General features: G+C 57.4%; 2 protein-coding genes across 5 annotated transcripts in view; one reads left to right on the forward strand and one right to left on the reverse strand.

Annotated features, from left to right (window-relative positions):
- SLC5A10 (solute carrier family 5 member 10) overlaps nucleotides 1–26,304 on the forward strand; it is a 75,583-nt gene that overhangs the window by 22,791 nt on the left and 26,488 nt on the right. For all 4 annotated transcript variants that reach the window (XM_003279845.3, XM_003279844.3, XM_004090374.3 and 1 more), the window contains one exon: nucleotides 3,858–3,993. In XM_003279845.3, the coding sequence (XP_003279893.1) occupies nucleotides 3,858–3,993 (136 nt within the window). The remainder of the gene's footprint in view (nucleotides 1–3,857; nucleotides 3,994–26,304) is intronic.
- FAM83G (family with sequence similarity 83 member G) overlaps nucleotides 1–26,304 on the reverse strand; it is a 35,963-nt gene that overhangs the window by 3,895 nt on the left and 5,764 nt on the right. Inside the window, exons 3-5 of the mRNA XM_030827190.1 lie at nucleotides 15,233–15,400; nucleotides 6,555–6,679; nucleotides 4,587–5,853 (exon numbers count right to left, since the gene is read on the reverse strand). Coding sequence (XP_030683050.1) covers nucleotides 4,587–5,853; nucleotides 6,555–6,679; nucleotides 15,233–15,400 — 1,560 coding nt within the window. The remainder of the gene's footprint in view (nucleotides 1–4,586; nucleotides 5,854–6,554; nucleotides 6,680–15,232; nucleotides 15,401–26,304) is intronic.

Consider the following 26,304-nt stretch of genomic DNA (forward strand, 5'->3'; position numbering starts at 1 on the left):
ACAGTGAAACCCCGTCTCTACTAAAACTACAAAAAATTAGCTGGGCGCGGTGGCGGGCGCCTGTATTCCCAGCTACTCGGGAGGCTGAGGCAGGAGAATGGCGTGAACCTGGGAGGTGGAGTTGGCAGTGAGCCGAGATCGTGCCACTGCACTCCAGCCTGGGGGATAGAGCGAGACTCTGTCTAAGAAAAAAAAAAAAAAAAAAAAAAAAGAACAGACCCCAACTGGGAGCTATCAGAAGCTCTGGAAGGCTGGGCCTCAGTTTCCCCATCTGTAACACGTGGTCCTGAAGCAGGGCCCCTCATACTCCGGCATGCTGTGCTCACAAGCTGCCCACATCCGCCATGCCTCATGGTAGGGCTCTCCAGGGAACACGTGGGCTCACAGCAGGCGTCTGCCCAGTTCTCCTGGGAGGGCTGAAGGCCATTCCCAGTGGGCCAGGGGCTGGTGAAAGGTTGGCCGTGGAGGGCACAGTAGGCATGTGGTACCCTGCCAGGCTGAGCTCCTTTACACCCGCCACCTCCCACTCCTCCCAACGCAGCATGGGCTTGGCATGGCACGGGCTTCTCTGGGTGGAACATCAGTCAGGAGATTTTCCCATCAAGGCCAAACAAATCTGCACATGTCTTGGCCTTGGGGTCAGGGTTGGGCGGGCCCCACTGCACAGATAAGGAGGCCGAGGCCCAGAGAGGATCACACACGGAGGTGGAGGAGGGACACTGCTGACCCCAGGTGGTTCAGGACACCAACCAGCATCGGAGCTGTAGCCTGGCCTCTGCCCTACCTCCCCATCCTCCTCCCCTCGGGCTGGGTCTGCCTGGTGGATGCGGGGCCTCGGTCCAGAAGCCCAGGCATTAGTCCTGCTTGAGATTCCTGGTCTCTGTGTGGCTCTCACTGACACTGGGGACTTTTAGGGGCACCTAGAGGTCTGACTCCACTTTGCTCTGTGGCCAGGGTAGCCCTCAAAGACAGCCACAGTCTAGTCAGAAGGGAGGCAGCAGTTCTGTGTGCTGAGACCATAGGGGTGTTTTGCTTTTTTTTTAAGATGGAGTCGCTCTGTTGCTCAGGCTGGAGTGCAGTGGCACCATCTCGGCTCACTGCAACCTCCGCCTCCCGGGTTCAAGTGATTCTCCTGTCTCAGCCACCCAGGTAGCTGGGACTACAGGCATGTGCCACCACATTCGGCTAATTTTTGTATTTTTTTTTTTCCAGAGACATAGTCTTGTTCTGTCACCCAGGCTAGAGTACAGTGGTGTGATCTCGGCTCACTGCAACCTTCGCCTCCTGGGTTCAAGCAATTCTCCTGCCTCAGCCTCCTAAGTAGCTGGGATTACAGGCGTGTACCACCATGCCTGGCTAATTTTTGTATTTTTAATAGAGACTGGGTTTCACCATGTTGGCAAGGCTGGTCTCGAACTCCTGACCTCGGGATCTGCCCACCTAGGCCTCCCAAAGTGCTGGGATTACAGGCGTGAGCCACTGTGCCCGGCCAATTTTTGTATTTTTAGTAGAAAAGGGGTTTCACCATGTTGGCCAGGCTGGTCTTGAACTCCTGACCTCAAGTAATCCACCCACCTTGGCCTCCCAAAGTGCTGGGATACAGGCATGGGCCATTCACTATCTTCTGGCTCATCCATGACAAATAGGTGGCATTTTTCTAACCAGAAACAAAACCACTAACAAAGAGGCAAAAGGTCCAGTGGACAGAGCCCTGGTCTGGGCTCCCGTCTGGGCTATGTCCCTGCCCCTCCCTGGGCCTTGGTGTCCCTGTCTGTGAAACAGGGCGGTGCACAGACCAGAAGGCCTCCCAGGGTCCTGCCAGCTCTGTCACCTGCTGATGCTGCAGCTCCAGGCCGGGTGCCCTCCCTTAGTCAGCAGCAGCCACCTCAGTCATAACAGCAACCACAGCTTTTGTGGGCAGCGTGCTGACTCCAATGGCCACACCCCAAAACTCACTCATCATCTTCCCTGAGAAAGGGAACTCACATTCACCGGAGGCCCTTGAGGAGCCAGGGACAGGCTTGGCCAGCTACACTAGCAGCCTCACTTAAGTCGTTACAACAACTCTCCTCATTTTGCAGATGAGGAGCCCAAGGTGAAATGGCCACTCAGGGAGTAAGTGCCGGCTTCCTCAGGGAAGAGGGCCTGGCTGGGACTGGACACCACTGCTGGGAGGTGGGGGTGAGCAGTGGCCTGCTGACATCTGAGTTGGGGGCCCAGCCTTGCTATCTGACAGTCAAGGGTGGGGAAAGCCCCTGCCCTATTCAGGGGGACTGGCAGGCCTCACAGCTCATGGAAACTCTGAGCCTCAGCTTCTCCACCTGGGGAGACAGCACCTGTCCCAGGGCCAGCTGCCATGAGCACAGATTGAAATATAGAGGCAAATATCCCATCAATGGCAGAAAGACATGCAGGGTCTTAGGGAAATGCTTCTCTCCCAAGCACCTAGACAGAACCATCATCTAACTCTCTCATTGTCCAGATGGGGCAACTGAGGCCCAAACTGAGGCAAGGACTTCTCCCAAGTCACAGCAAGCTGGCAGAGAAGCAGGAAGGACAGCAGCTTGCCCTGCGTTCAGAGGCTGCAGCCCGCAGGCACTCCTAGCCTCTGTAATTAACGTCTCCGTGACATCCACAGCTTAGGGGTAAATGCTGGGAGCTGTCCGTTAAACTAGCAAGCTTGGAAAGTAAGTTAAAATCATGGAGGCGGCCGGACGCAGTGGCTCACGCCTGTAATCCCAGCACTTTGGGAGGCCGAGGTGGGCGGATCACCTGATGTCGGGAGTTCGAGACCAGCCTGACCAACATGGTGAAACCCCATCTCTACTAAAAATACAAAAAAAAATTAGCCAGGCATGGTGGCTCATGCCTGTAATCCCAGCTACTCGGGAGGTTGAGGCAGGAGAATCCCTTGAACCCTGGGAGGCAGAGGTTGCGGTGAGCCGAGATTGTGCCATTGCACTCCAGCCTGGGCAACAAGAGTGAAACTCCATCTCAAAGACAAAAACCAAAAAATCACGGAGGCTTCCTGCTTCTGAGTTGCAGGTGGTGACTTAAACTGTGGAACCGCAAAGGAAAACTAGTTACATTTCAGAGTTATAGGTCATACAACTTTGTGAACATACTAAAAACCATGGGAACAGTGTACACTTTGGCTGAATTATATGGTCTGTGAATATCTCAATAAAGCTGTTTAAAAAGTAACTCTTTTGAAGTAGAATCGTAATATCAGTGCTGGGAGGGATCTCAGACATTATGGGTCCAAATTACCGCTCCCTCCTCCCATTCTGCAAATCTGGAAAGGCCTGGTTAGGATTTGCTGAAAGCTCCCAGAAGGGCCGGTGTCCTCAGGTAGCTTCTAGCCTCCCTCTGCTACTGAACTGCAAGCTTTCCAAACCCCAGGTCTTAAAGCACCTGAACTCTGCCAGCCATGCAAACACAGTTGGTGCCAGTGTCTGCTCCTGGCACTATAAATGTGCCAGCTGCTGTCATGAGGGCCCAGGAGATGAGGGTATGGGTGTGTGTCCCCATACCACCCCACCCAGGGTCTCCTCCAGCCCTGACAATTTCCAGGGGTGGTGGGCTGGGCAGGATCCACACTTCCCCTATTGACAGGTCGGGGGACTGAGTCCCTGAGAATGAGTGTACCTCGGCTCCCGCTGCTTGGCCTGCTGAAGTGAGCTCTCCTGGTGGGAAGCTGACAGTACTGGGGCTTTGAGTGTGGCTGTTTTGGGCAGGTCGGAGGCTAATGGGACATCATCCTGCCTCATGCCCACTCCCTGAGGCCCACCAAGGACCAATCCTGACACAAGCGTCCCTCAGGCTTGGACTCACTCCGTCTCACACTCCACCCCCAGGTCATCGTGCAGCGGTCACTGTCAGCCCGGGACCTGAACCATGCCAAGGCAGGCTCCATCCTGGCCAGCTACCTCAAGATGCTCCCCATGGGCCTGATCATCATGCCGGGCATGATCAGCCGCGCATTGTTCCCAGGTAGGACGGGCTCTGGGTACTGAGCCCAGGCTGCAGGGCACCCAGGGTTCTGGGACCTTGTCCTGCAAACGTCACCAGGAGAAGAGGCAAAGGATAGATGTGAACTGTTCCCCAACCTGGGGAGTGGGGAGAGTGGTCCTCAGGGCCACAATCAAAGGGATTGACATGGATGTGGCTTGGCACAAGGTCTGGACAGGTATCACTTCCTGCTGTGTGACCTCAAGGCTGTAAATGAACGTCCCTGTGCCCCGCCGTTTCCTCATCTGCAAACTAGGGACTGTGCCACCCACCTGGCAGGTGCCATCAAGATCCTCTAACTACAGGCTTTGGAGACCTCTGGGTGGGGAAACGTGCATTTCCTTAGGTTGCCTTTTCAGGACGCTGGGACCAAGAGTCCCCAGCATTAATGATGGTCTTCCATACGGCCCTGGTCGGTTCCCACCCCTGCCTGTTCATCAAGTTTCCCCATGTGTAACAAGGGAATTGAAGTCATCAGAGTCAGGGACACGGTAGCCCAGAAGACAGCAGCTCAAGCTCTTGGGTGGCTGGCAGGAGGGACTCGTGACCCCTGGTGTGCAGGGACCCTGACCCACCTGTGCTTCCTTGTCTGTGGAGCGCTGGGCCTGCATCCTCTTTGACACATCTGCTTCTTCTCTCCCCCGACTCTGGGCCCACGGGGAGCTGCCCTGGGGTCCAACAAAGGTCCCTCGGGTTATATGGGGGGCACTCAGCTGCCGGCGCGGTGGTGGGGTTGGCCCGTTGGCCACTTGCTCTGAGTGGCGCCTCCGGAGAGGGACTGAGTGCTCTCTCACCTCGAAGTACTCCTCTGACACAGAGGAGGCCACTGAGGGCCGTCGGGGGCCAGGGCCACGGCCGGAGCTGCCTGAGTGGCTCTCCTGGTCACTGAGGGTTACGTAGTCGTCATCATCTTCTTCTTCCGCCCCATCCAGCCCATTGGGGAGCCCCACCCCGAGGCTGTCGGGGTCATCCTGGGTCACAGACAGCTGCCGCTGGAGTGGGGCATGGCCTGGGCCTGCCATCCTGGGTAGCCTATGGTCTGTCCCATTCTGGGGAGCCTCCTCTTTGGGGAGCTCCAGGACCCAGCCAATATCACTGCTGTCCTGGGCTAGTACATCTGCCACAGGGACTGTCCGGGGCTTGGGCACGGGGCGCAATGGCTCAGGGTCTCCCTGGGGGAGGCCGTTCTCAGCTGGGACACCGTCCTGGGGGGCACTGGGCTCTGGGGGAGGGCAACGCTCTGGAAGGGGCCTGCTGTCCTGGCTCTGCTTCCACAGCTGGTGCTGGGCGCTGGCCTGGGAGGTGTCACGGATCTTGATGCGGTTCATCTGGCTGGGCTGGGGGTTCCAGATGTTGGGGTCGATGATATTGATGTAGCCCAGGATGTCACTGCCAGGCTCCGGGTCTGGCTCCACCCACGTGGGCAGGTACTCAAACATGTTGGCCCTCTCCAGGTGGAGCAGTCCTGGGTGGATGGGTGGCAGCAGCTCGGGGAGGTCCCCTGGATGCTCGGCCAGCGCTCGGCCTTTCAGCCCCAGGGGCTTCTTGGCCTCCTGCTTCTCAGAGGAGATCTTGGCAATCTCGTCGACGCTCTTGGCCTTGACAAGTGCATACTTGGGGTTGACGAGCTTCTTGGCCACAGTGCCCGCGGGCACCAGGGGGACCACAGAGGGCAGCATGATAGGCTCCGGCTCCGGCTCCTTCTCCATAGGGATGCCCTTGAGGCTCACACTGTGTGACATGAGGTACAGCTCCTGGAACTGCCGGTCGAACATCTCCACCACCTGGCCAGACAGCACGGAGATCACATTCCGGTCCGTCCGCGCGGCTGACCACGTGAAGCTGCAACAGAGGGAGGGGGTGCTGGTCAGGCACATGACCCTGCTTCCTCTGCCCAGCCCCAATGCACCCATAGCTGCTGAGCCTCAGACTGTGGCCACAGGGCCCTGGGAATCAAGAAGTGAATGGGGGCAGAGAGCAGGTGCATGCTGTGGGGTCAGACCGAGTCTGGGATGTCAAGCAAGTTGGTCGCACCAAGCCCGTTCCTACCTCTGCAAATGGCAGAGCGCTGTGCTCCTCTCAGGCTGGTACAGGATTCACTAAGCAGCTCAGGAAGGCCCTGGACACCGTGGGGGGTGCCGCATGTGGTGGCCACTGCTGCCATGTGTCTATGCTGCCACCAACCCCCATGTAACCGTGGGCAGCGCCCACCCTATGCCCCGTGTGGTGGTGCCCACAGAGCTGGCCCCATCCCTAAGGACGGCTCTCAGAGTGACCCCCATAGGCTTGTGAAGGCACGGCCTGGCCACACCCCACCTCCAGGCCGGTGACATCTCCAAGCTGGAACAACAGCATCCTCAGACAAAGCCCTTCTCTGCCTGCCTCCAGAGACAGACAGGCGGGCAGATGTGCTCCAGCCCTGCGCACACCTCAGCAGCCTTGGGACCAATGAACCGGAATAACCAGGATTAGGATTAAGGGCAGAAGCCAGTTGGGAGCCAGAGGTACCTCTCCCACAACTTCCCCGAAAGCTGGAGAGTCACCTGTAGGAGCCACACACAGCCCGGTCTCCATCCACAAACATGAACTTCTGGGCCAGGGCACCCTTGAACTTGGTTGCCGACCGCGTGAAGAACTCGGTTCCCCCGCTGCTCCGCACTCTGAGATTCTGTATTGGGAACCAAGAGACAGAATTACACAACTGCAGCCCTGACCACACAGGGCGAGGGGAGGATGGCAGCTGCCCAGGGCCCAGAGGGGATTCTCGAGTAGTCAGGACAGGAAGGAAGAGGCTCTAAGGCCTGGAGAAAGGGGCTGGTGTGTCTGGGACTGCAGGGCCCGGGGTAAGGAGGGAGTTGCTGAGCCGTGAAGCTGCAAAGGGGGCAGGCACTGGTACAAAGGGGGTGGGATAAGATGGTCTGGGCTTTGGCCCCAAAGGTGTCTGAAGAGCAGCATCAGGCAGGAAAAGGCTTACACAGCCAGCCAGTTTGGGAAATGCTGCCATGGGTGGTGGATGCTGTAGTGGGGTCCTGAGCGGGAGGGTGATGTGCACACGTTTTAGAAGTGTCTCGTGGGTGGCTAGGGGGTGATGCAGCCAGAGGAGGGCAGGAAGGGGGCCTGTCCTGAGGAATCTGTGTGGCCCTCCAGGGTGTGTGGCCCTACCCAGCCTCTCCCCCGTGCTTCTCAACACCCCTGTCTCTGCTGGGCTCTGCTCCGAGGGCAGGACTCACAGCAAACCTTTCTCCTTCCCCACGGCCAGGACACCACCCAGCACCCAGGCCACGTCCTGTAAATGGTCAGAGATTCAATTCTGTGCCAGCTTACACTGTTTGGCCCAGGAGCAGACCAGGAAGACCCTCAGAGACTGTGGCAAAGGGAGCTGCGACCCAAGGAGAAGAGGGCTCCTTGGGCATGAGGAGCACAGCGGGCCCCTCAACTGCCTCAGCTCCAAGGCCAGGTCGTCACTGGCCTTTTCCTGGACCCTGGCCACATAAGGGCCCTCTGTCCCAGTGTGGAGTCTCTGGAGCTGCTAAGGGCCTGTGTGTTACGAGCTCCAGGTGCTGATTTCCCTCCCCCGGTAGCAGGGCCTGCTGTGAGGGAGGAGCAGATGGTAAAGGCTGGTGCTGGGCACGGCAGACCCCAGGAAGGGCAGGGCGAGCCTGGCTGGAACCCAGGTGTCGAGGATGGCCAAGGGCATCCCGAAATAGAATCACAGGTGTAAAGGGGACCTGGGGCTCATCTGGCCCGTCTAGGGCAGTGTGTAAGAAATGCTCCTGGGTGCCCTGAGGGTCTGACTCAGGAGGCCTGCGGTCAGGCGGGGAATCTCAGTTTTAACACCAACTCCAGGGATTCCTGACTGGTCTGCCTGCATGCCTCCTGTGATGGGAGTCTCACTCACTCCCGAGGGGCTCTGTGCCGGCTTCTGGCTCTCGGCTATGACGTGTTCTTAGTCAGGCTGAGCTGTGACATACTGGTCTGTCCCCTCACCCACTCACTGGCCCCAGCTTATTCACCCCACTCATTCACATAGTCATCAACCCCTGCCGAGGCCTCCAGCTGCAGACAGAGATGCCTGTGATGAGGATCCCACCTGGGAGGTGAAGGGGAGGCTGGGGGGTAAACGAAAACAAGCTGAATGCCCAGGATCGCAGAGGAGTAGCCTGAAGTGTGAAAGGCTGGCTGGGAGGCTCCCGGGAAAGGATGACATAGGTCACAGGGGGAGGTGGGGAAGCATTCCAGGGAAGGGACTCAAAGGCCAGGCATGACAGGCCTTTGTACAAGAGCACCTCAGCGGAGGAGGGGTGGGTGATGGAGCCTGCAGAGCGAGCAGGGGCGGGCTCCTGGTAGAAGACCCTGCACCTGCTTAAGGGCCTGCGCGTGGCCCTGGGGCCAGTAGGGAGCCACAGGAGGATTTAGAGCAAAAGCGATGGGGTTGGGTGTGTATCTCAGGAGCAGTTCTGGCGTCAGGCAGTGGGTGTGTGAAGTGAATGCTATGGGAGAGGAGGGGAGCCTGAGAGAGCAGAGCCACCCGCCATGCCGTCCAGCCTCCTGCCCTGCCAGTCCTTTCCGTGTCCCAGAACCCTGTGGCTGGGATGGCCCCAGGCAAGCAACCACAGAGGCAGGCAGGTGTGGGCCGTGGGTGAGTCCCCGTCTGATGCCCACCTGTGGGATAAACAATTGCCTTGTCATAGGTCCCAGTGCAGAAGGCAGATAAGCCTCTGCGCCCAGGGCCGCCCTCGCCGGCCCACCGCCCCACAGGCTGCAGGTCTGCACACAGCCAGTTCAGCAGGAAGCTGGCCACGGCCCAGGACAATTAGCGCTCGTGACTTTGTACCCAACATGAAGCACGCTCGGGGTTGAGAAGTCGGACAAAGATCCTGGAGGTGGTACGAGGCCTTCCTTGTCACTGAGTCCAACCGAGCCCAGCTCTACCGCCTCCTGTGGGCTCCTGGCCGGGCCACAGACCCCTCCTTAGCCTGGAAAATCGGCCACCAGCCTCAGGACCCTTCTGGACAGTGTCTGTCCCCACCCATCCCAAACCTTGTCCTGATGAGGACTCGGAAAGTCACCACTTCCATCTCAGAGTGACTCAGCCTCCGTGTGAGCCACAGGCCTCAGCTGGGCCACTGACTCGCTGTATGACTCGAAGCAAGTCCCGGGCCCTTGCTGGGCCTTAGTCTCCTTTAGCACACAGCAGGGCGGGCCTCCAACTCTTAGGCCCGTTCCACCTGGGGCTCAGCAGCAGGTGGGGGCCTGCAGTAGGGCCCCCCCACCTCTTGCCTCATGGCCTGCTCCCCAGCTTGTGCCTGGATGGGCCCCACCCCACGGGGCCTGGCCTGGATGAGGTAACGTCTCAAGACTCCGGGCTCGCGTGCACAGAGGTGGAGGATCCCACAAAGCCGCATTGTCTCTGAGCTCCTGGGACACCCCCGGCAGAGCACAGCAGATGGGTGGAGGGACGCCAGGGCTGGCCCAAGAGGGGTGCCCTGGGCAAGTCTTTGGACCCTCTGGGACCTCAGTTTCCTTATACATAAGAGAGGACGTCAAGGGCGAGTCAGGGCAGGGGAGGACGGCCGGGCGGTGCTTCATCTGCTCTCAGGGGGTGGCAAGGTGGGGGCTCCAGGGCTGGGGCAAACTACAGCACCCTGCCCCCAATCCCCCCAGGCCTCCAGGACACATGTGCTTAAAGGACACGTGATCCAAATGTACCAAGCCCGCTGGTGGGAGGCAGAGGGGGCTGAGCCCAGGTGCCCCTGGAGCAGAGTGGGTCTAGGGTCCAGGCATTCCTGAGCTCCAGTCAGAGGCTCCAGTCCTAGCACCAAATGGACGCCAACCAAGGCCTTTCTTTCCACGCCTCAGTTTTCTCATCTATGAAAGGGCCTACTCATCCTTGTGCTGCAAGGCTGCTGTGAGGACTGAATAGAGCCACAGTACAGGTGGGGCCCACCCAGGGAAGGTGTCCAGCTCCCAGTGGGTGCCCCATGAACTGGAAGTGGCACAGTGGGCTGTGGGGGACCAACACAGAGGACCACAAAACATCCAGGAGGGATGGACTCCCCGGGGAGGCCAGGACTGTCAGCCGTACTGGGTGGGTGGTTGGTGGGCTCAGGGAGGGGAAGTGACCTGCCCACTGTCTCCCAGTAGCCCTGGGCTGGGCCGGGACTGAGGACAGGGCTCCTTCATCACCCACCTCCTCAGGGCCCTGCTGGCCAACCACCGTCTCCTTTAATTTCACCCTCACACAACCCCGTGAGGCATCACTATGGCCATGGGGCACTCGAGGCCCAGAGAGGTGGAACCACACGCCCAGGTCCCACAGCAGGTCAATGGCCAGTGAGCCATGTGGGCAGCACCAGGGAAGCCTGTGCTGGCAGGTTAGCTTTGGCTTTGGTTTTATAATGGAAGCCAGTGACTACTTCCCCTGCCCATAGTGGGATGGCCATTCCTAGGTTTATTGATAGTTGAGTAGTTAGTGTGAATGAGTAGAGGCCCGGTAGAGCAGTGCGGAGGCCCAGAGATGCATCCTTGACCAGGTCTGAGCTGGGAACAGTGAGGCCAGGCCTAGTGTGAGGAATGCAAGGAACAGAGCCCAGCATAGCAGCAGGAGCCTGGCTGCCTGAGGTGCAGGCCCCCAGCAGCCTCCACTCTCCTCTACAGGGCCTGTCTGGCTCTCTGTGGAGGGTGGAGAGGGGTGGTCAACACTCACCCTGGCCTTCTCCAGGCTGTTGTGAAGTTGGGGTGGTGGGCCCTTTGTGAACCACATTTGGCCCAAAGTATGTGACGGCATGTAGGGGCAGGGCCAGCCTAGCTCCAAGGCCCTGGTCTGAGGGGCTCCTCTCTCCCCTAGGCCAGGGCTGCTCAGCCTCTGTGCAACTGATACATGTCCCCTTGTGTGTGGGACCTGTCCCTGGCAGTGTAGGATGTTTAACAACATCCTTGGCCACTCAATGCTGGTAGTACCCTCAAGGTGGACAGTTAAAAATGCCAAATGTCCCTCAGCAGAGTGAATCCCCCGTTTGAGAAGCCCTGCCTTGGCCGGGTGCAGTGACTCACGCCTGTAATCCCAGCACTTTGGGAGGCCGAGGCGGGCAGATCACGAGGTCAGGAGATCGAGACCATCCTGGCTAACATGGTGAAACCCCGTCCCTACTAAAAATACAAAAAATTGGCTGGGCGTGGCGGCGTGCACCTGTAGTCCCAGCTGCTGGGGAGGCTGAGGCAGGAGAATGGCATGAACCCGGGAGGCAGAGCTTGCAGTGAGCCAAGATCATGCCACTGCACTACAGCCTGGGTGGCAGAGCAAGACTCCCTCTCAAAAAAAAAAAAAAAAAAAAAGAGAACCCCTGCCTTATACCCTGAATCCATCACAGACCCAGGCCCAGGTAGAGACAGCAAGACCCAGGCATCCCCGGGCAACAGGGGAACCTGGGCAGTGGAAGGGCTGAGTCGGGCCTGTCCAGCCGTGAGGCCTGAGTGGCAGCGATCCTCACATCCTCACCACATGCCTTCCCATGGCCATCCCAGCTGATGCTTCTTTGTCCATGAGAAACGAGAAATGGGTCTGGCTTTTGCCCAGGGGCTGCTGGTTTTTCCAGTTTGGCTGCACGAAGTCAACTAGCTTTTCAGATGGCCCAGGCATCTCATGGCTCTTGTCTGTCCTAAGCTGGGAGCCTCAAGCCCAGCCTGCCTCTGGTTGGCCCGGGAGCATCCCTCCATACCCAGTATCACCCCCAAAAGCAGCCAAGTCATGCGGCCTGGCCCTGTGACCCTAGAGGGTGTCAGTGAAAGTTCTGGCCCTCTTCCCAAGGCCTGCTCCCTATTTGTCATTTGGGGTGGTCATTCCCATACTCCCACATGGAGGGCCACTGGGGCTGGCCAGGGCGACCGGCTGAGGTGCTCAGGAATGGCTGGGAGCCCCACATTTGGGGAGACACTGGTACACGCTGCTCCTGCCTCACCTGGGGACCAGGAGTGGGCTCAGCCCAAGCAACAAGGCAGCGTTTCAAAAGTGTGTTGGTGTGGGCTCCAAGCTCAGGAGGAAGGAGCCGAGTGATGGTGAACCACGGCCAGACCCTGGCACAGAGGGAAAGAAAGCCGCTCAGCACTCAGACCAGAGCTGCGTCTCATGGCGGGGCTGTGCCTGTCCCCAGCCAAAGCCAGGATGGGAAGGGAGCTCGTGACCGAAGGCCCACCACACAAACGGCCTCCTTCACTCTTCACAGCAGCCCTGACAGATAAATGACCATATCTCCATTTTGTAGACAAGACAATGGAGACCTAGAAAGATTCAATGACTCTGCCCAAGGTTACCATGCAGGTGGCACAGCTGGGGCTCAGGACTGGCTCCTGGTATCACACCCAAACTGGCACCTGACACCCTAAGGTCATAAGGATGACCCTACCAGAAAACCTGTACCCTGGGCCCAAAGGAGCTGAGGCAGGTTGGTGCAGAGCTGGGCAGGGGTGGCGGCAGCTGAGGGCAGGCCCAGGGATTATCGGCAAAGGAAGTGCTCCCGGGACAGGTCTGGGCCCAGCTAGCCCAAGGCGAGGGAGGTAGGCAGGGAAGGCAGGCCCTCGACAGGGTGACACTTGACTGGGGCTGGGCTCTCAGGGCCTCTGGCCACCTGCCCAGGGCTGTGGAAGGGCAAGCTCAGAGGCGAGAATGAGGAAGCCAGGTCACACTTTCCCATGGAGGCGTCTAGCTGCTGGATACGTCACCCTACAGACCCTGCCACCTTCCCGGGTGAAGCGAGGTGGCCGAGCAGGGCAGGCTGGGCCAGGGACCTGCAGTGCCAGCTGCCTTCCAGCTGGTCACAGCCAGTGGAAGGGCTGGGGGTGGAACAGGGCAGGCCTCATACCCAAGCCCCTGCCCCAGCCCAGGGCCTGGGATTTAGAATGTGTGGTTCTTGCCAGCAGCTGTATAACTTTCCTCAGCACACAGAGCACTTTACAACCACTGGCTCCTTTAATTTCACCCTCACACAACCCCGTGAGGCATTCACTATGGCCATGGGGCACTCGAGGCCCAGAGAGGTGGAACCACACACCCAGGTCCCACAGCAGGTCAATGGCCAGTGAGCCATGTGGGCAGCACCAGGGAAGCCTGTGCTGGCAGGTTAGCTTTGGCTTTGGTTTTATAATGGAAGCCAGTGACTACTTCCCCTGCCCATAGTGGGATGGCCATTCCTAGGTTTATTGATAGTTGAGTAGTTGCCGTGAATGAGTAGGGTGGGAGTCCTAGAGGATTGGTTGAGCCAATAAAAAGGATAAAAGAAATTAATATAAGGGATCAAGTTCATCCTTTGATGCTCTGTGTTATTATTTGTAGTTGTTTATTATTTGCTGCTTGAGTACCAGGGATCTGTAGCCTCCTTGTCAGAGCTGATTTCTCACTATTGGCTTTTAGGCGCCACCCCTAAATTGGTAGGAATTGCTTTGGGCAAGGCATGGCTTCCCTCGGACCTCAGTTTCCCCATCTGTCCTGTGGGAGCCGCATCTGAATGACCTCAAGGCCCCTTCAGGCCCAGGCACTCCAGGCCCCCCACCTGCCCCATTGCCTCCAGCTTCCTGGAAACTCAGAACTCTGCAAGTAGAGGAGCAGCCAGGGCTTCTCTGCTGAGAAGGGGCCTGGGTGGAAGGCGAGGCCTCTGGAGTGGCTGGCCCCACGTTAGGGTCCCTGCTCCAAACCGACAGGCTTGCTCCCTGCCTGGGTCTGCACAGTGGGGGATGTGCAAAGCACTCGCTGGGCCTGGGGCAGGGGCACGGTGCTGGTGGGGCCCCACTGGGGTCTCTTCCTGGGCATCGGGCAGGGCCAGGCCTTCTGCAGTCAGGTTTCCAAAGTGGCCTTTCCACACTGGCTCTCTCAGGCATGAGCTGTCTGCCACCGGAATCGATTCCCAGTGCTAATTACGCGGCGGGGAGTAAGGTGGGGGTGGGGGCTTGGGGCCAACCCCCCAGGGAGACCACACTAAAAATGTCCCCAGAGCTAGAGACTCACCACAGAGTGCTCACAACTACTTGAAAGGACTCAACCGGAGGCGTTGGGGTCGGAGGGGGTGGGCGTGCTTGACAAATGCTGACAAATTACAGGCGTGGAGTCCGGCCCCTTGTTAACCAGACTGGTGGTGCCCCTTCTCCTAGGACCACAAGCCTGAAACCTGCAGAATTCCGACCTGTCAGACACTGGTGCTGAGCCCAAGGGTCTGGAGCAGGCCCCTACCCCGCTATCTTTAACTTGCTAGAAGTGACATGGGGTATGTGGCTCCATTCCCTCATCTGCAAAATGGGAACAACTCCCTATCCCACTAGGCTGTTGTGAGGGTTAAATTAACCAATGCAAAGTGCCTCTGACAGGGCCTGGCGTGCGGCCAATGCAAGAGAAGTATTCGCCGTCATCACGCACACTGATCTGCTCTCAGAGAAACGCTCTGCACACAGCAGGTGCCAAGCGACGGCTGGCAGAAGGAGGGCTCCAGACACCAAATGCCAGGGTGTCTGGGCAGAAGAGCGTTGGACCAATGAGATCCTGTAGCCCAGAGAAGGGAGGTGACATGCCCAAGGACACACAGCAAAACAGCGCTGAGAACCACAGCCCACCCTGACCCCATCGGCAGCCTTCTCTGATCCACTTCTGTTCCGTGGTTTCCCCACCCCAAAGGTTCTTTCTCCTCTGCTCTTGTGTCTCAAATTCACTTCAACTGTGCAGCCTTCACAGAAGCCCTCCCCGGCCTCAGCCTGAGGGAGCTTCCTCTGTCTGAGCCAGAACCTAAAACCAGTAAATGGACATTCTAAGGAGACAGATTTTGGCTTAACCCAAGAAAGGACTTCCTGGGAGTTGAAGCTCTCCAGAAAGGCCACGAGCTACCTGAGGAGGCAGTGAGCACACTATCACCAGAGGCACGCAAGCAAACAGATAACCGATGTGGCATGGGCTGCTCTGAAATAACATGATGCAGCACTTGGCATGAGCTCCAGCACCTGGTCAGCAAGCACCTAATCAGTGTTTAACTTATCTCTGCCACGTTGGAGGTAGTGAGTATCCTGTCCCTCAGGGAATTCAAGCAGAGGCTATGTGACTGCTTAGCAGGAGGCTCTAGGATTACTGGACTCTGAGTGCCTGGCACAGGACTCCATCCAGAACAGGCAGGTACTCGAAGTGTTTGTTGACCGACTGAATGACCCCTGCCCTCCAGCCACCCAGGCAAGTGAGGACCCTGCTCACCTTGAGGTGCCCCAGGTGCATGCGGGCCCGCTCACACATGTGCAGGAAGTACTTGACGTTACTCTCATCCACGATGATGTACACGGCCACTTTCCTCTTGAAGCCGGCGTCCAGCAGGTCCTTGAAGATGTCCACGTCGGTGAACATGTCCATGACCACAGCTATCACCTGGGAGCAAGAAGACAGACTAGGGCCTGTCAGACAGCGCAGCAGTGGGGACAGGGTGCCCTGGCAGAACGCACAGCCCTCCCATGCCACCAGCCTCTCACGGGTGCCCACTCTGGCCCTACTCCTGGAGCCTCAGGCCCAGGACCAGGAAGTGAGGGGCCAGAGGCCTCTCTTGCCCTGAAGTTCTAGTTGCAGTCCCAGCTCTGGGCTCAGCCCAGGGGCCCTGTGTTGGTGCATTCCCAGGCCAGAGCCGGCTACACTCTGCCCTCCTTGTAACACCTGGGAATGCTGAGATGAACCTGATGTGTCAATGACTGGAAGGGCAGCAGCTGGCATGGCGGCTCGCTGGGGCCTCCCCTACGTTCCTGGGCTGGTGTGGACTTTGGCCAGTGTCTAAACCCAGGTCTCTTCCTGTCAGCTGACAACATCTGTCCCATAGCAGGTGACCTCCTGCTGGACCTGGCTCAGGGTGGGGCCCCAGTGGTCAGGGTATACCTACCTACCCCCAGCCCAGCCAAGCATCACCGACAGGGCAGGGGGCCTGGGTAAGTGAAGGTGCAATGTGGAACATGCAGAAGGACAGGATGAGGTGGTATGGGACCGGCCCCAGTGGGGCTCAGTGACTGTCAGGCCTCCCTCACACATAGTCCCCTCCCTGGCCCTGGGCAGCAAGGGGAGAGAGTCAGGACAGGGCCTGTGCCTGGGCACAGCCGTCTACACTGCTGATGCAGACACATGTCCCACTTTCAGGCAGCCCAACCCCTCCCACCCTCCGAGCCTGGCACCACCGTCCCTGTTGCAGGTCTGAGGACCACCTGGAGAAGAGGCCAGGGACCTGCCCTAGGCCACACAGCAAGCTGGGGACAGAGTCAGGCTACAGACTACCCAGACTTGCCAGAGAGCAACACTCAGCCTTGCTGGGATGTGGAGATTCAGGGTGATGGAGGTGGCCTGGAGCCTGCTGGGGACGTGTCTGCACGCCCCACAGTGAGCTCACCAGGCTGGCCCCTGCAGGCCCATCTGGGCTCCTCCTGGGCCTCAGGCCCCTGCTGACACCCATCATTCACCTGGCACCAAAGCCCAAACTCCAGCAGAGGGGAGGGCTCCATACCTGCCCTGCCTCAAACTCACTGTGTGACTCTGAGCAAGACACCTGGCTTCCCTGGACCCAGTTTTCTCATCAGTATATCATGCTCCATCTCTCAGGAGAATTGAGCACACCTGAATACCGCAGCAACTGCAAAGAGCCTGACTGGGGGCTGGGGCGGGAGCTCGGTGATGCCCGTTTGCTGCCTTTCTCCCACAGTCACCCCGCACGTTCCAATTTACAGGGGGTCTTGTCAGCCTGACTCCTGCAGCCTCTCACAGGCACCATGGTGGTGACAGCCCAGCATGCAGCCAGGTAAACTGAGGCTCAATGAGGTTGTAAGGCTCGTTAGATGTCGCAAAGCAAGTTGGGCCAGGGCCTGGACCTACCTCCGAGTCAGGTCAGGGTTGGTCTCCAGTCCCTTCTTTTGGATGTTCAGTCTTGGAGACCCTGGGAGACAGTGGTCCCCCCAGGGCAGAGAGCGGAGGTGTGGGACCAGCTGGGACTCCCAGAACTCCAAGGCCTAGGGTTCTCTCTGTCCTCTGGGGAGATGACTGCTCCCTATCTCTCTGTTTCTGAAGGGCTGTTTTGGGGCCGAGGGAGTAGCTGGTTGCTGCAGGGTCTACGACTCCCAGGGGAGGCAGATGTTGGCACCAGATGGGGAAGCACTTGCTGCCCCCAGGGCTGCCCAAGGTTAAACAGAGATCTTAAGAGGGAGCTCACTCCCTGACCCAGGAGATGTTCAAGGAAGGCCAGAGACTGCTTGGAGCAGGGGTGGATGAGAGGGCAGAGGAGACACAATGCAGGCAGGTCACCATGACCCTGGATTGAGCCACCAGTCAAGGGTGATGAGACACTGGGCAGGGGTGTGTGGTGGTAGCAGGATCCTCCCTGCCTGGGATCTCTCAGACCCAAAACCTCTCCAGCCCCAGAATCTCCTTGGTTAAGCCACTTCTGAGCAGGCAAACAGCCTCACGTGCCACCCTGGAAAGGAGCCTAATGAGGGCGCAGCAGGCATGCTTCTCCCTGGAGGGCTCCAGGCCCTGCCTACCATGGTAGATGGGGACTTGCCCTGGGCTTGGGCTGGGGGACGTGCCCCAGCAGGACCCGCACCATGTGCGCCATTCCCCACATTGCCCTCAGCCAGGCAGGGTGCCTGATCCAGGGACCATCTGCTGTCAGGTTGGATATGTTGGAGCCTGCACTCTAAAATGGATCCCCCCACAGTCCTGGCTCTCCCCAGGCATTGGGCTCAGTGCCTAGGGTGGTCAGAGATGGGTTTGTAACAGGTGCGAGCTTATGCTGGGGATGGGGAGGGGGTGCCTGGTGCTCCCCAGGCAACCCCCATAGCCTGGCCTGTCCATGGAGCCACAAAGGTTTCTTGGGGGCCCTTGAGTCCTGTCACGCCCTTTCCCATTTTATAGACAGGAAAGCTGGGATCACAGTCCATGACTGAGGCTGGAACCCAGGGCCCTGTCCCACCCAGAGCACTTTCTGCACAAGAGACTGGGCATCAGCCCTGGGCCCTTGAGCTGCTTGATGTGCTTGATGGTTTATAAGGAGCCTTTACAACTGTTACCTTGTTCAGTCCTCACAAGCACACTGGGAGGCAGTGGTTCTTTTTCCCGTTTTGCAGATAAAGAAACTGAAGCACAGAGGCATTCGCTACCTTGCCTAATTCTGTTGGGAGGCCCAGCTCACTCGTGACACTGTGAGCTCAGCAAGAGCAGAGCCCTTGTCTGAGCCCAGGATGGGGCCTGGTTTAAGGAAGGTCTTGGGGAGCTTTTATCAACTGAGAACAAGACCAACTGGCTTGGTCTGGGAACGACTGCAGGAATCAGGGCACCTGGGACCACAGCCCCTCCTGGGCCCTTGGTTTCCCCATCTGTCAAATGGGGGTGTGGGCCTGGCTTGCCCTTGTGGTTGTATCTAGTTCACACATTGGCAGAGCTGGCCCAAGTCAAGAAAAGTACCGGATGCTTCCTGCGGCCCCAAGCCCACACATCCTCTCAGAGGTCCTGGGCAGGGCAAGGGCTGTGGAAACGAGAGGGGAGGCTGACTCCAAAGACCAGCTCTACCTGCTGGATGTCAGGGGCCATACTGGGCAGGAGGCGGGTGGCCTGGGTCCCAGCACTGAGCTTGTTTCGCTCCGGAGGCAGGAAACAGCCATGTCCATGTGAGCAGCTGGCACAGGGGCAGGCATGGCGGGCGGGCACGTGTGTGTCCTGCACCCCAGGTCCCATTGTCAGAGCCGATGGGCAGCTCCCAGCCCAGCAGCCTGGAATCTGCGCAGGCCACACAGCCCAGCTCCCAGGTGAAGGAGGGAGCCCTGTTGTCCCTGTGCATCTTACTGATGGACAGCCCTCTGCTGGGTGGCCTTGAGGCCTTGAAGATGCAGCTGCAGAACCCAGGAGGCTCAATGCCCAAGACAACCATCTGGCTCCTGCCAGGGTGTGGGAGGATGGCCCAAGATGGCAGGGTGTGGGAGGATGGCCATGCCTGGGGGACGGAGGCAGGCAGGCTGCACTGGAGGGGGACACCAGCAGGGATGTGGGCACTGGGCTCCAGTGAGCCAACAGCGAGCCTGCGCCTGCGCCAGCCCAGGCCTCTCCCTGGGGGCTCCTGGTGCCCAAACGCCTCCTGCATGTCTGTCCAGGGGTGTCCATATGCACGAGCCCTCCAGCACCCCACCCGATGAGCACCTCCTCCCATGATGTACCCTCCCTGCCCAGTGGATCCGCCGGCCTTCTCCACCCTGCCTTCGGCGTGTGTCTCGAATCCCCCACCTCCCTCTGTGTCCTTGGGACAGGGGACATCCACCTCCATGTGAGAGATGCAGAAACTGCAGCTGGGAAAGGGGAGGGCACTGGTCCAAGGTGGTGCTGCATGGGGATCCCCAGTGCTCTGCCAGGAGCACCTCCATCACCTGGGCAGTGACTGGAGCAGCTTGAGCTGGGGTGCAGGGGTGACAGCATCTCACACAAAGGAGCACCCCACCTGTGGCCACTGCCCCCCAGCAGACACGGCCTGAAGCCATGTAACACCGGCTGCTGGCGTTGGGGGTTGGACAGGGCTTTAGGTCACAGAGGCAGGGAGCACAGGCGTGGGCCTCCTCAATCTCCCTCAGCCCCAGCCGCAGCCCCCTGAGCAAAGGTGGAGCGGGCAGAGTGGGCCCAGCACCCGCGCGCGAGCTCTAGGCTGGGCCTTGGGTGAGCCACACCTGCATTCCAGGTCTCAGTTTCTTCATCTGTCAAAGGAGAAGGTGGACAAGATGTCCAAGGCCCTTCATCTCTGATGTCCCTGCCGAGGGACCCCAACTCCTGTTCCCTGCCTGGTGCCCGGCAGGGCCTGTCTGGGTGGCTAGCACATCTCATTGCACCCACGGGTCTGGGAGAGGAAGTGCTGGTGGCCGCCCTCTCCCTGCCTCCCCACAGGGCTCCTGCCTCACAGGTGCCAACAACAGCCTGTGGCTCCTGACACCCACAACAACTGTTTCCTAGCCTTCCTGTGACCACAGAACTACTCTTGAAGCAGAAGTGCCCTCGCAGGGCGAGTGGGTAGAACAGGTCTCCACAGAGGTGCCTGGGGAGGAGGGGTGGGGCAAGACGGGCTGGCCTGGTTCCGAGCATGGTGGGAAGCCACGGGTGCGCAGGCCCAGCCACTGCAGCAGCACCTCTTCAGCGGGGCCCTGACCAACGCGTCCTGACCCCTCTCCCTGACGCATCCTGATCCCTCTCCCCAACGCGTCCTGCCTCGAGCCACTGTGTCTCCTACGTGTTGTTCTCATTGCCACCTGCCCATTTTGCATCTGCTCGGACAACTCCTACCTTTTTTCAAATCCCAACTCCAGTGCAGCCCCAGCCTCCCCGTCATCACTCTGGCCTGTCTGGGTTGAGCGTGTATCACTTGCGTATTTCTTCTCAGGCACAGCAACGGAGTCTCCCAAGGACTGAGTCCCAAGACTCAGGTAAGAGGGGACAGTTTCCAACCTGCACGTGACAAGCCTTACACTCACCTCACCCTCCTAGGCCTCAGAGATCCCTAGAGGCGGCTCAGAGAGAGGAGAGAGGCAGCCATATTCTCTCTCCTCACTATGCTCCAGGCAGGTGGAGGACAGATACCCTCAAGCCTGCCCCAGAGCCTGGAGCCCTGAAGCAGCCACAGACACTGTGCACACTGCAGAGAAGTCCCTAGGCCTCTCTGGGCCTCACTTTCCCACCTGAGAAGTGCAGGGGGTGGAGAGAGTCTCTCATCTTGGGGTTCATTATTCTCCAGCTCTGATGGCAAATGCCCAGAGAGTGGCAGTGTGGGCTCCACACCCGCTGGCTCCGATCTCAGCTCCTCCTGGGAAGCTGCATGACCTTGGGCAAGTACCTTCATTTCCTCATGGGGATAGTAACAATCCCCACCCACAAGGTTGCTGGAAATTAAAATGAACTCATGCAGGTGAAGCCCTAGCAGGGGATCCACAAACGGCAGCTGCACGGACCCTCCTCATCCTCCCACCAACCCAAGTCCCATCCCACCAGACCCACGGCTCCCTCTGGGGTGAACAGGCCAGGAGCGTCTCACTACCCTCCAGGCCAGCTGGAAGGCTGTAAGTGACGCATCAGGGCTGCTCACAGGAATGCTGCAGACTGTCTTAAAGGTTGAGATGGTGGCCATCATGACCTTGGATTCAACTTCCACTTACAGCCATGATGGAATAACAGAGGCGGAATTCACCCTCCTGCCTTCACAACAAAAAACCCGTATAAAATCTACAAAGCCATGGACAACAGCCTTCAATCAGCACAGCGATCCCTGAGAGAAGAGGAACAAACCAGCTGAGCCCTAGGATCGCCCCACTACTTCCAGGCTGCAGCACAGGGAGGGGTGCCCCCGTGGAGTCTTGTGGTCTCCCTGAGTTGAGGAGACAGGGTTCACTCTGAGTGTAGCAGCTAGGATTTGCAGGACGGAGTGCTGCAAGGGAGAGAGCTGCACAGAGTGAACTCCAGAGACCTGCAGAGGGTCCCCTGGAGTCTTCAGCTGATCGCTGAGCAGCACACGAACGTGAGGAAACTACTGAGGCTTAGCAGGGAACCACCGGAAAGGGGTGGCTGGAACAATTGCTGGTGCTCATGCAGGACCGGGAATAGCGTATGTGCCCCCAGCCAGAACAGAAACCTCTCCTAACGCAGGGCCTGCAGGAGGGGTCTTCGGAAGGATACTGCCTCAGCAGTGGACAAATAAGTCCTAGACCAGGCATAAGCAAACTTCCTAAAGAATCAGAGTGTAGACATGTAAGGCTTTAAGGGCCATATGTTCTCTGTCACAACTACTCAAATCTGCTGGTATAACACAAAAGCAGCCAAACAAAGTATATAAATAAATGTCTATGTTCTATTGTTTATAAAAGCTGGCAACAGGCTTCCTTTGGCCTGGGGACCATAATTTGCAACTCCTACCCTGGAGTGAAGTCTGCTCTGGTCCTGCCTAATAAAGCTTGACAGGAAGCCACAAAAGCATTAAATCGTTTCCAAGTAACCTAACTGCATCCCAGAACAAGGCTCCAAAATATTTAAAGGAGAAAACAAAACAAACAAAATCTACAAGCAGCCCACAACATAAAATCCAACATGCCTGGTATCCAATTAAAAATTACCAGACACACAAAGAAACAGGAAAACATGATGCACATGAGAAAAAAAACCCATCAAAATCAACCAAAAACTGACACAGATGTTAGAACTGGCAGACAAAGACATGGAAACAGTTATAACTGTGTTCCATGTGTTCAAAAAGTTAGGTAGAGATGTGGAAGATTTTTTTTTTAGCCAACAAATCGAAATTCAAGAGGTGAAAATGCAACATTTAAGACGAAAAATATACTAGGTGGAATTAACAGATTAGACACTATAGAAGAGAAAATTAGTGAACTTGAAGACATATAAGTAGAAACTGTCCAAAATGACACACAGAAAGACTGAAAGAACATGATCACAGCATCAGCAAACTGTGGGTCAACTCCAAGCCATCCAATATATGTGTAATTGCAGTCTCAGAAGGTGCAAGGGTTGGGAGTGAGCGAGAGACCCCCCAAAAAAAATAAGAAAAAAATGGCCAAAACACTTCTACCATTTGATTAAAGACTAAATCCAAGGCGAGGTGCAGTGGCTCTCGCCTGTAATTCCAGCACTTTGGGAGGCAGAGGCAGGTGGATCACTTGAGGTCAGGAGTTTGAGACCAGCCTGGCCAACATGGCGAAACCCTGTCTCTACTAAAAATACAAAAATTAGCAGGGCATGGTGGCGTGTGCCTATAATCCCAGCTACTTGGGAGGCTGAGGCAGGAGAATTGCTTGAACCCGGGAGGTGGAGTTTGCAGTGAGCCGAGATTGTGCCACTGCACTCCAGCCTGGGCAACAGAGTAAGACTCTGTCTCAATTGAAAAAAAAAAAAAAAAAAGGCCAGGCGCAGTGGCTCACGCCTGTAATCCCAGCACTTTGGGAGGCCAAGGCGGGAGGATCACGAGGTCAGGAGATCGAGACCATCCTGGCTAACATGGTGAAACCCCATCTCTACTAAAAACACACACACAAAAAATTAGCTGGGCGTGGTGGTGGGCGCCTGTAGTCCCAGCTACTCAGGAGGCTGAGGCAGGAGAATGGTGTGAACCCGGGAGGCAGAGCTTGCAGTGAGCCAAGATCGTGCCATTGCACTCCAGGCTGGGTGACAGAGCGAGACTCCGTCTCAAAAAAAAAAAAAAGACTAAATCCACAGGTCTCAGAAGAGACATGAAAAAACTATACCAACACACATCATAAACAAATCACTTAAAGTCAGTAACAAAGAGAGCCTTAAAAACAACCAGAGGAGAAAAGACAACTGCATGTCAAGGAACAAAGTACGTGGACTTCTCATCAGAATCACTGCAAGCCACAAGACAACAGGCAATATCTTTAAAGTACTAAATGGAAAAAAAAAATCAACTTAGAATTTTATACCCAGCAAAAATACATTTCAAAACAAAAGGCAAACTAAAGATTTTTTCAGATATAAAAAAACTGAGAGAATTCATTACCAGCAGACCCACACTCCCTCCTCCAGCTGCAACCCCCTCTCCAGCAGCACAGTTGGGACAGACGTGGCTGCAGCACCTCAGTTTTTCTATCATGACATGGTCCCACGCCTCCTCCCCTCCTCCTCCCCTCCAGGGGGCTGGCAGAATTAGTGAGATCCCATCTGAAGAGGCCCAAGAAGGTTCGCTGGGTTAGGAAGTTCTCCTGGGATCCCTGGGTGGTGCTCCCTGCCACCTCCTGGCAATCTCCAAACAAGTTTGCCCATATAGTGGCTCTGAAAGTCTGTCACTGAGAGGACTACTTTAGCTAACAGTCTCATCTTGCCTCCCAGGGTAAAGGGAGTCTGTGTACTTGGTAACAAATGCTGACCCCAGCCAGAGCAAGGATAATTAGGCCAACCAGCTGGCACGCATACAGGTGTCCCTTTTCTGAAGACAGGGAGGGGTGGTGATGGCCACTCCCATTTTTCAGAGGGGGTGTCACTGTCCCAGGGCCACCCTGTCAACTAGTGGCAGAGGTCTCCTGTTCTTAGGTTTTTCTCCTAATGGGGGACCCTGTGTCCATTCCAACCTCTGAACCCACCCACAGCCTCCCAGAGCCCACCTCAGCTCTTGAAACAAATACCTGACCCTCAGCACTGTCTGGAAGGTCAATGCCTGGGCCTCCCTGGCTCTGCCATGCCTTCCCTGGGTGGCCCATGGCAGGTCACTTCCCACTCTAAGCCTCAGTTTCTCTTCCTGGTAACATGGGGAGTGAAACTGGATGAACTCTGAGGTCCCATTCCCCTCGACATTCATCAGCTCTGTGAACACCTTCCCCACCCTCTGACTATTAAGACTGAAGCCTCATTAAGGCCAATTAAAGGAAGATCAGGCCTTCTGAGCACCAAATGGCTGCAGTGGGTTGGGGTCAAGAAGCCCAGGCTAACCATGCCCACAGCGCTCTGACCAGGAGGCTCGGCCTAGCCCAGTGGCATGAAGGCACTACCCTGAGTCTCCTACCTCCCCCAGACGGACATCAGCTTCCTTGTCATGGCTCAGGAATACTGCAGAGACAAGGGGCTGGCAGAGCTTGGGGAAAGGCCATGACGTGACCAAGGTTGTTCCCTGTGGATGAGGCAAGAGGGCAAGATCCTTTCCCGCTGGCCGCAAGGAGCTTCAGAATCCTCAGAGCTTCCAGGCTTGCAGGCGCAGGATCCAGCCAACCAGACCATCCCACGTGGGCAGCAAATGGCACCAGCTGAGAATTTTCAAACGGGAAAATCTCAGAACTATAGATTCAAAAGCCTTTAAAACCTCAGCTTCTCCAGGGTCCAAGAGCGACAGACACTGGGGCCATCAAGCATCCTAATGCCCCAGAAAGCCTGGCTTGGAAAGGACTTGCCCAAGGTCACAAAGCACACCAGGGCAGGGCTGAGGCTTCTAGGCCATCTGGTGCCCACATGCTCTCTGCTGAGTTCCACTGAGCCCCTGCTTGAACTTCTCCCAGGACAGGGAGCTCACCACTTCCACCCCAGACTACTCACAGAGAGAAGCTCTCAGGACAGGAGTGAGGAGTGAATGTGGGGGAGGCGAGGGGAGAGATCTGGCATCTACCGATGCCAGCTCCATGCCAGACACAGAGTGTTTTACACACCCCACTTTTTCCCATTTAAATCTCACTATGACTTTATGAGGCAGGTGTTAGCTGTTAGCACCACCATGACACTGAGGAGGAAGGAACAGAAGGTAAGAGAGGCCAAGCAACTATCTCCGAGCAGCCACTAAAGATAACACCAGAGCTGGGGCTCATGCCTGGGTCCCAGTGATAACGGAAGCCTGTCTTCCCACCACCCCACATGGCATTTAACCTGACAAGGTACTCGAGCCCAGGGGTCATTCAGACCCTTAAAGGGGACTAGGACAGCCCACCCAGGCCAAGGCCTGCCAGGCTGGGGCCAACGTGGGCCAGGGCACAGGGCGGGACCCCATCTTCCTCCCTAGCTGCTCTCAAGGCAGAGGGTAGCTCAGTGCTTTTGGATGTTCCTGTCTGTCACTGCTTCAAGACAAGGCCTGATCCCCATTTTACAAGTGAAGAAACTGAGGCCCAGGGTCCTGCAGCATGCAACTGGCTAAGTGGGACTAGCACCCTCTGCTGGCCCAGGGGCCAGGACCCTCAGCTGCAGGGAGACCCTCTCCAACCAGGGAGACCCAATCCAGGTCCAGCCACACTTAAGACCCTTGGTGTAACCTTATGAAGGCCCCAGCCGACTGAGCCTCAGTTTCCCCAGCTGTGATATGAACATGACGGCAGGCCCTGGCTCTTGGGGTTGTGGGAAGGAGGCCAGCCCAGTGGCTGAGCAGCTGCCTGTCCCACTGGAGTGCCCAGATGGGCAGGCACTCTCTCCTTAGAGCTCCTTCCTCAAAGGGCTGCTCCCGGCTCTCCTCGAAACTCTTAATTAAGGGAAGGGAGCCTTTGGAGCGCACAGGAGTTAACACCTGGAATTACTTTATCAGATGGTTCCCCACCCACTCTCTGACCTGCGGTGGGGGCCTGGGCCAGCTGTGCCCCCCACAAGGTGTCAACTGGGCCACCTGTGGCCTCTGGCAGTGTGGGGAGCTGTCCTGGCACTGCCCAGCTAAAGGATGCAATGAGTAGCCTTCCTCCTGGTCCCCAGGCCACAGAGCTCACCCTGTTCTTGTGAGTCCCCGTCCCAGCCCTCCTCCAGAAAGCCCAGTATTTAGCTGCCAAGGAGCCTCATGAAAACGCTTTTACTGC

The sequence above is a fragment of the Nomascus leucogenys genome, chromosome 14, assembly GCF_006542625.1.
Source record: "Nomascus leucogenys isolate Asia chromosome 14, Asia_NLE_v1, whole genome shotgun sequence".
Taxonomy (NCBI): Eukaryota; Metazoa; Chordata; class Mammalia; order Primates; family Hylobatidae; genus Nomascus; species Nomascus leucogenys.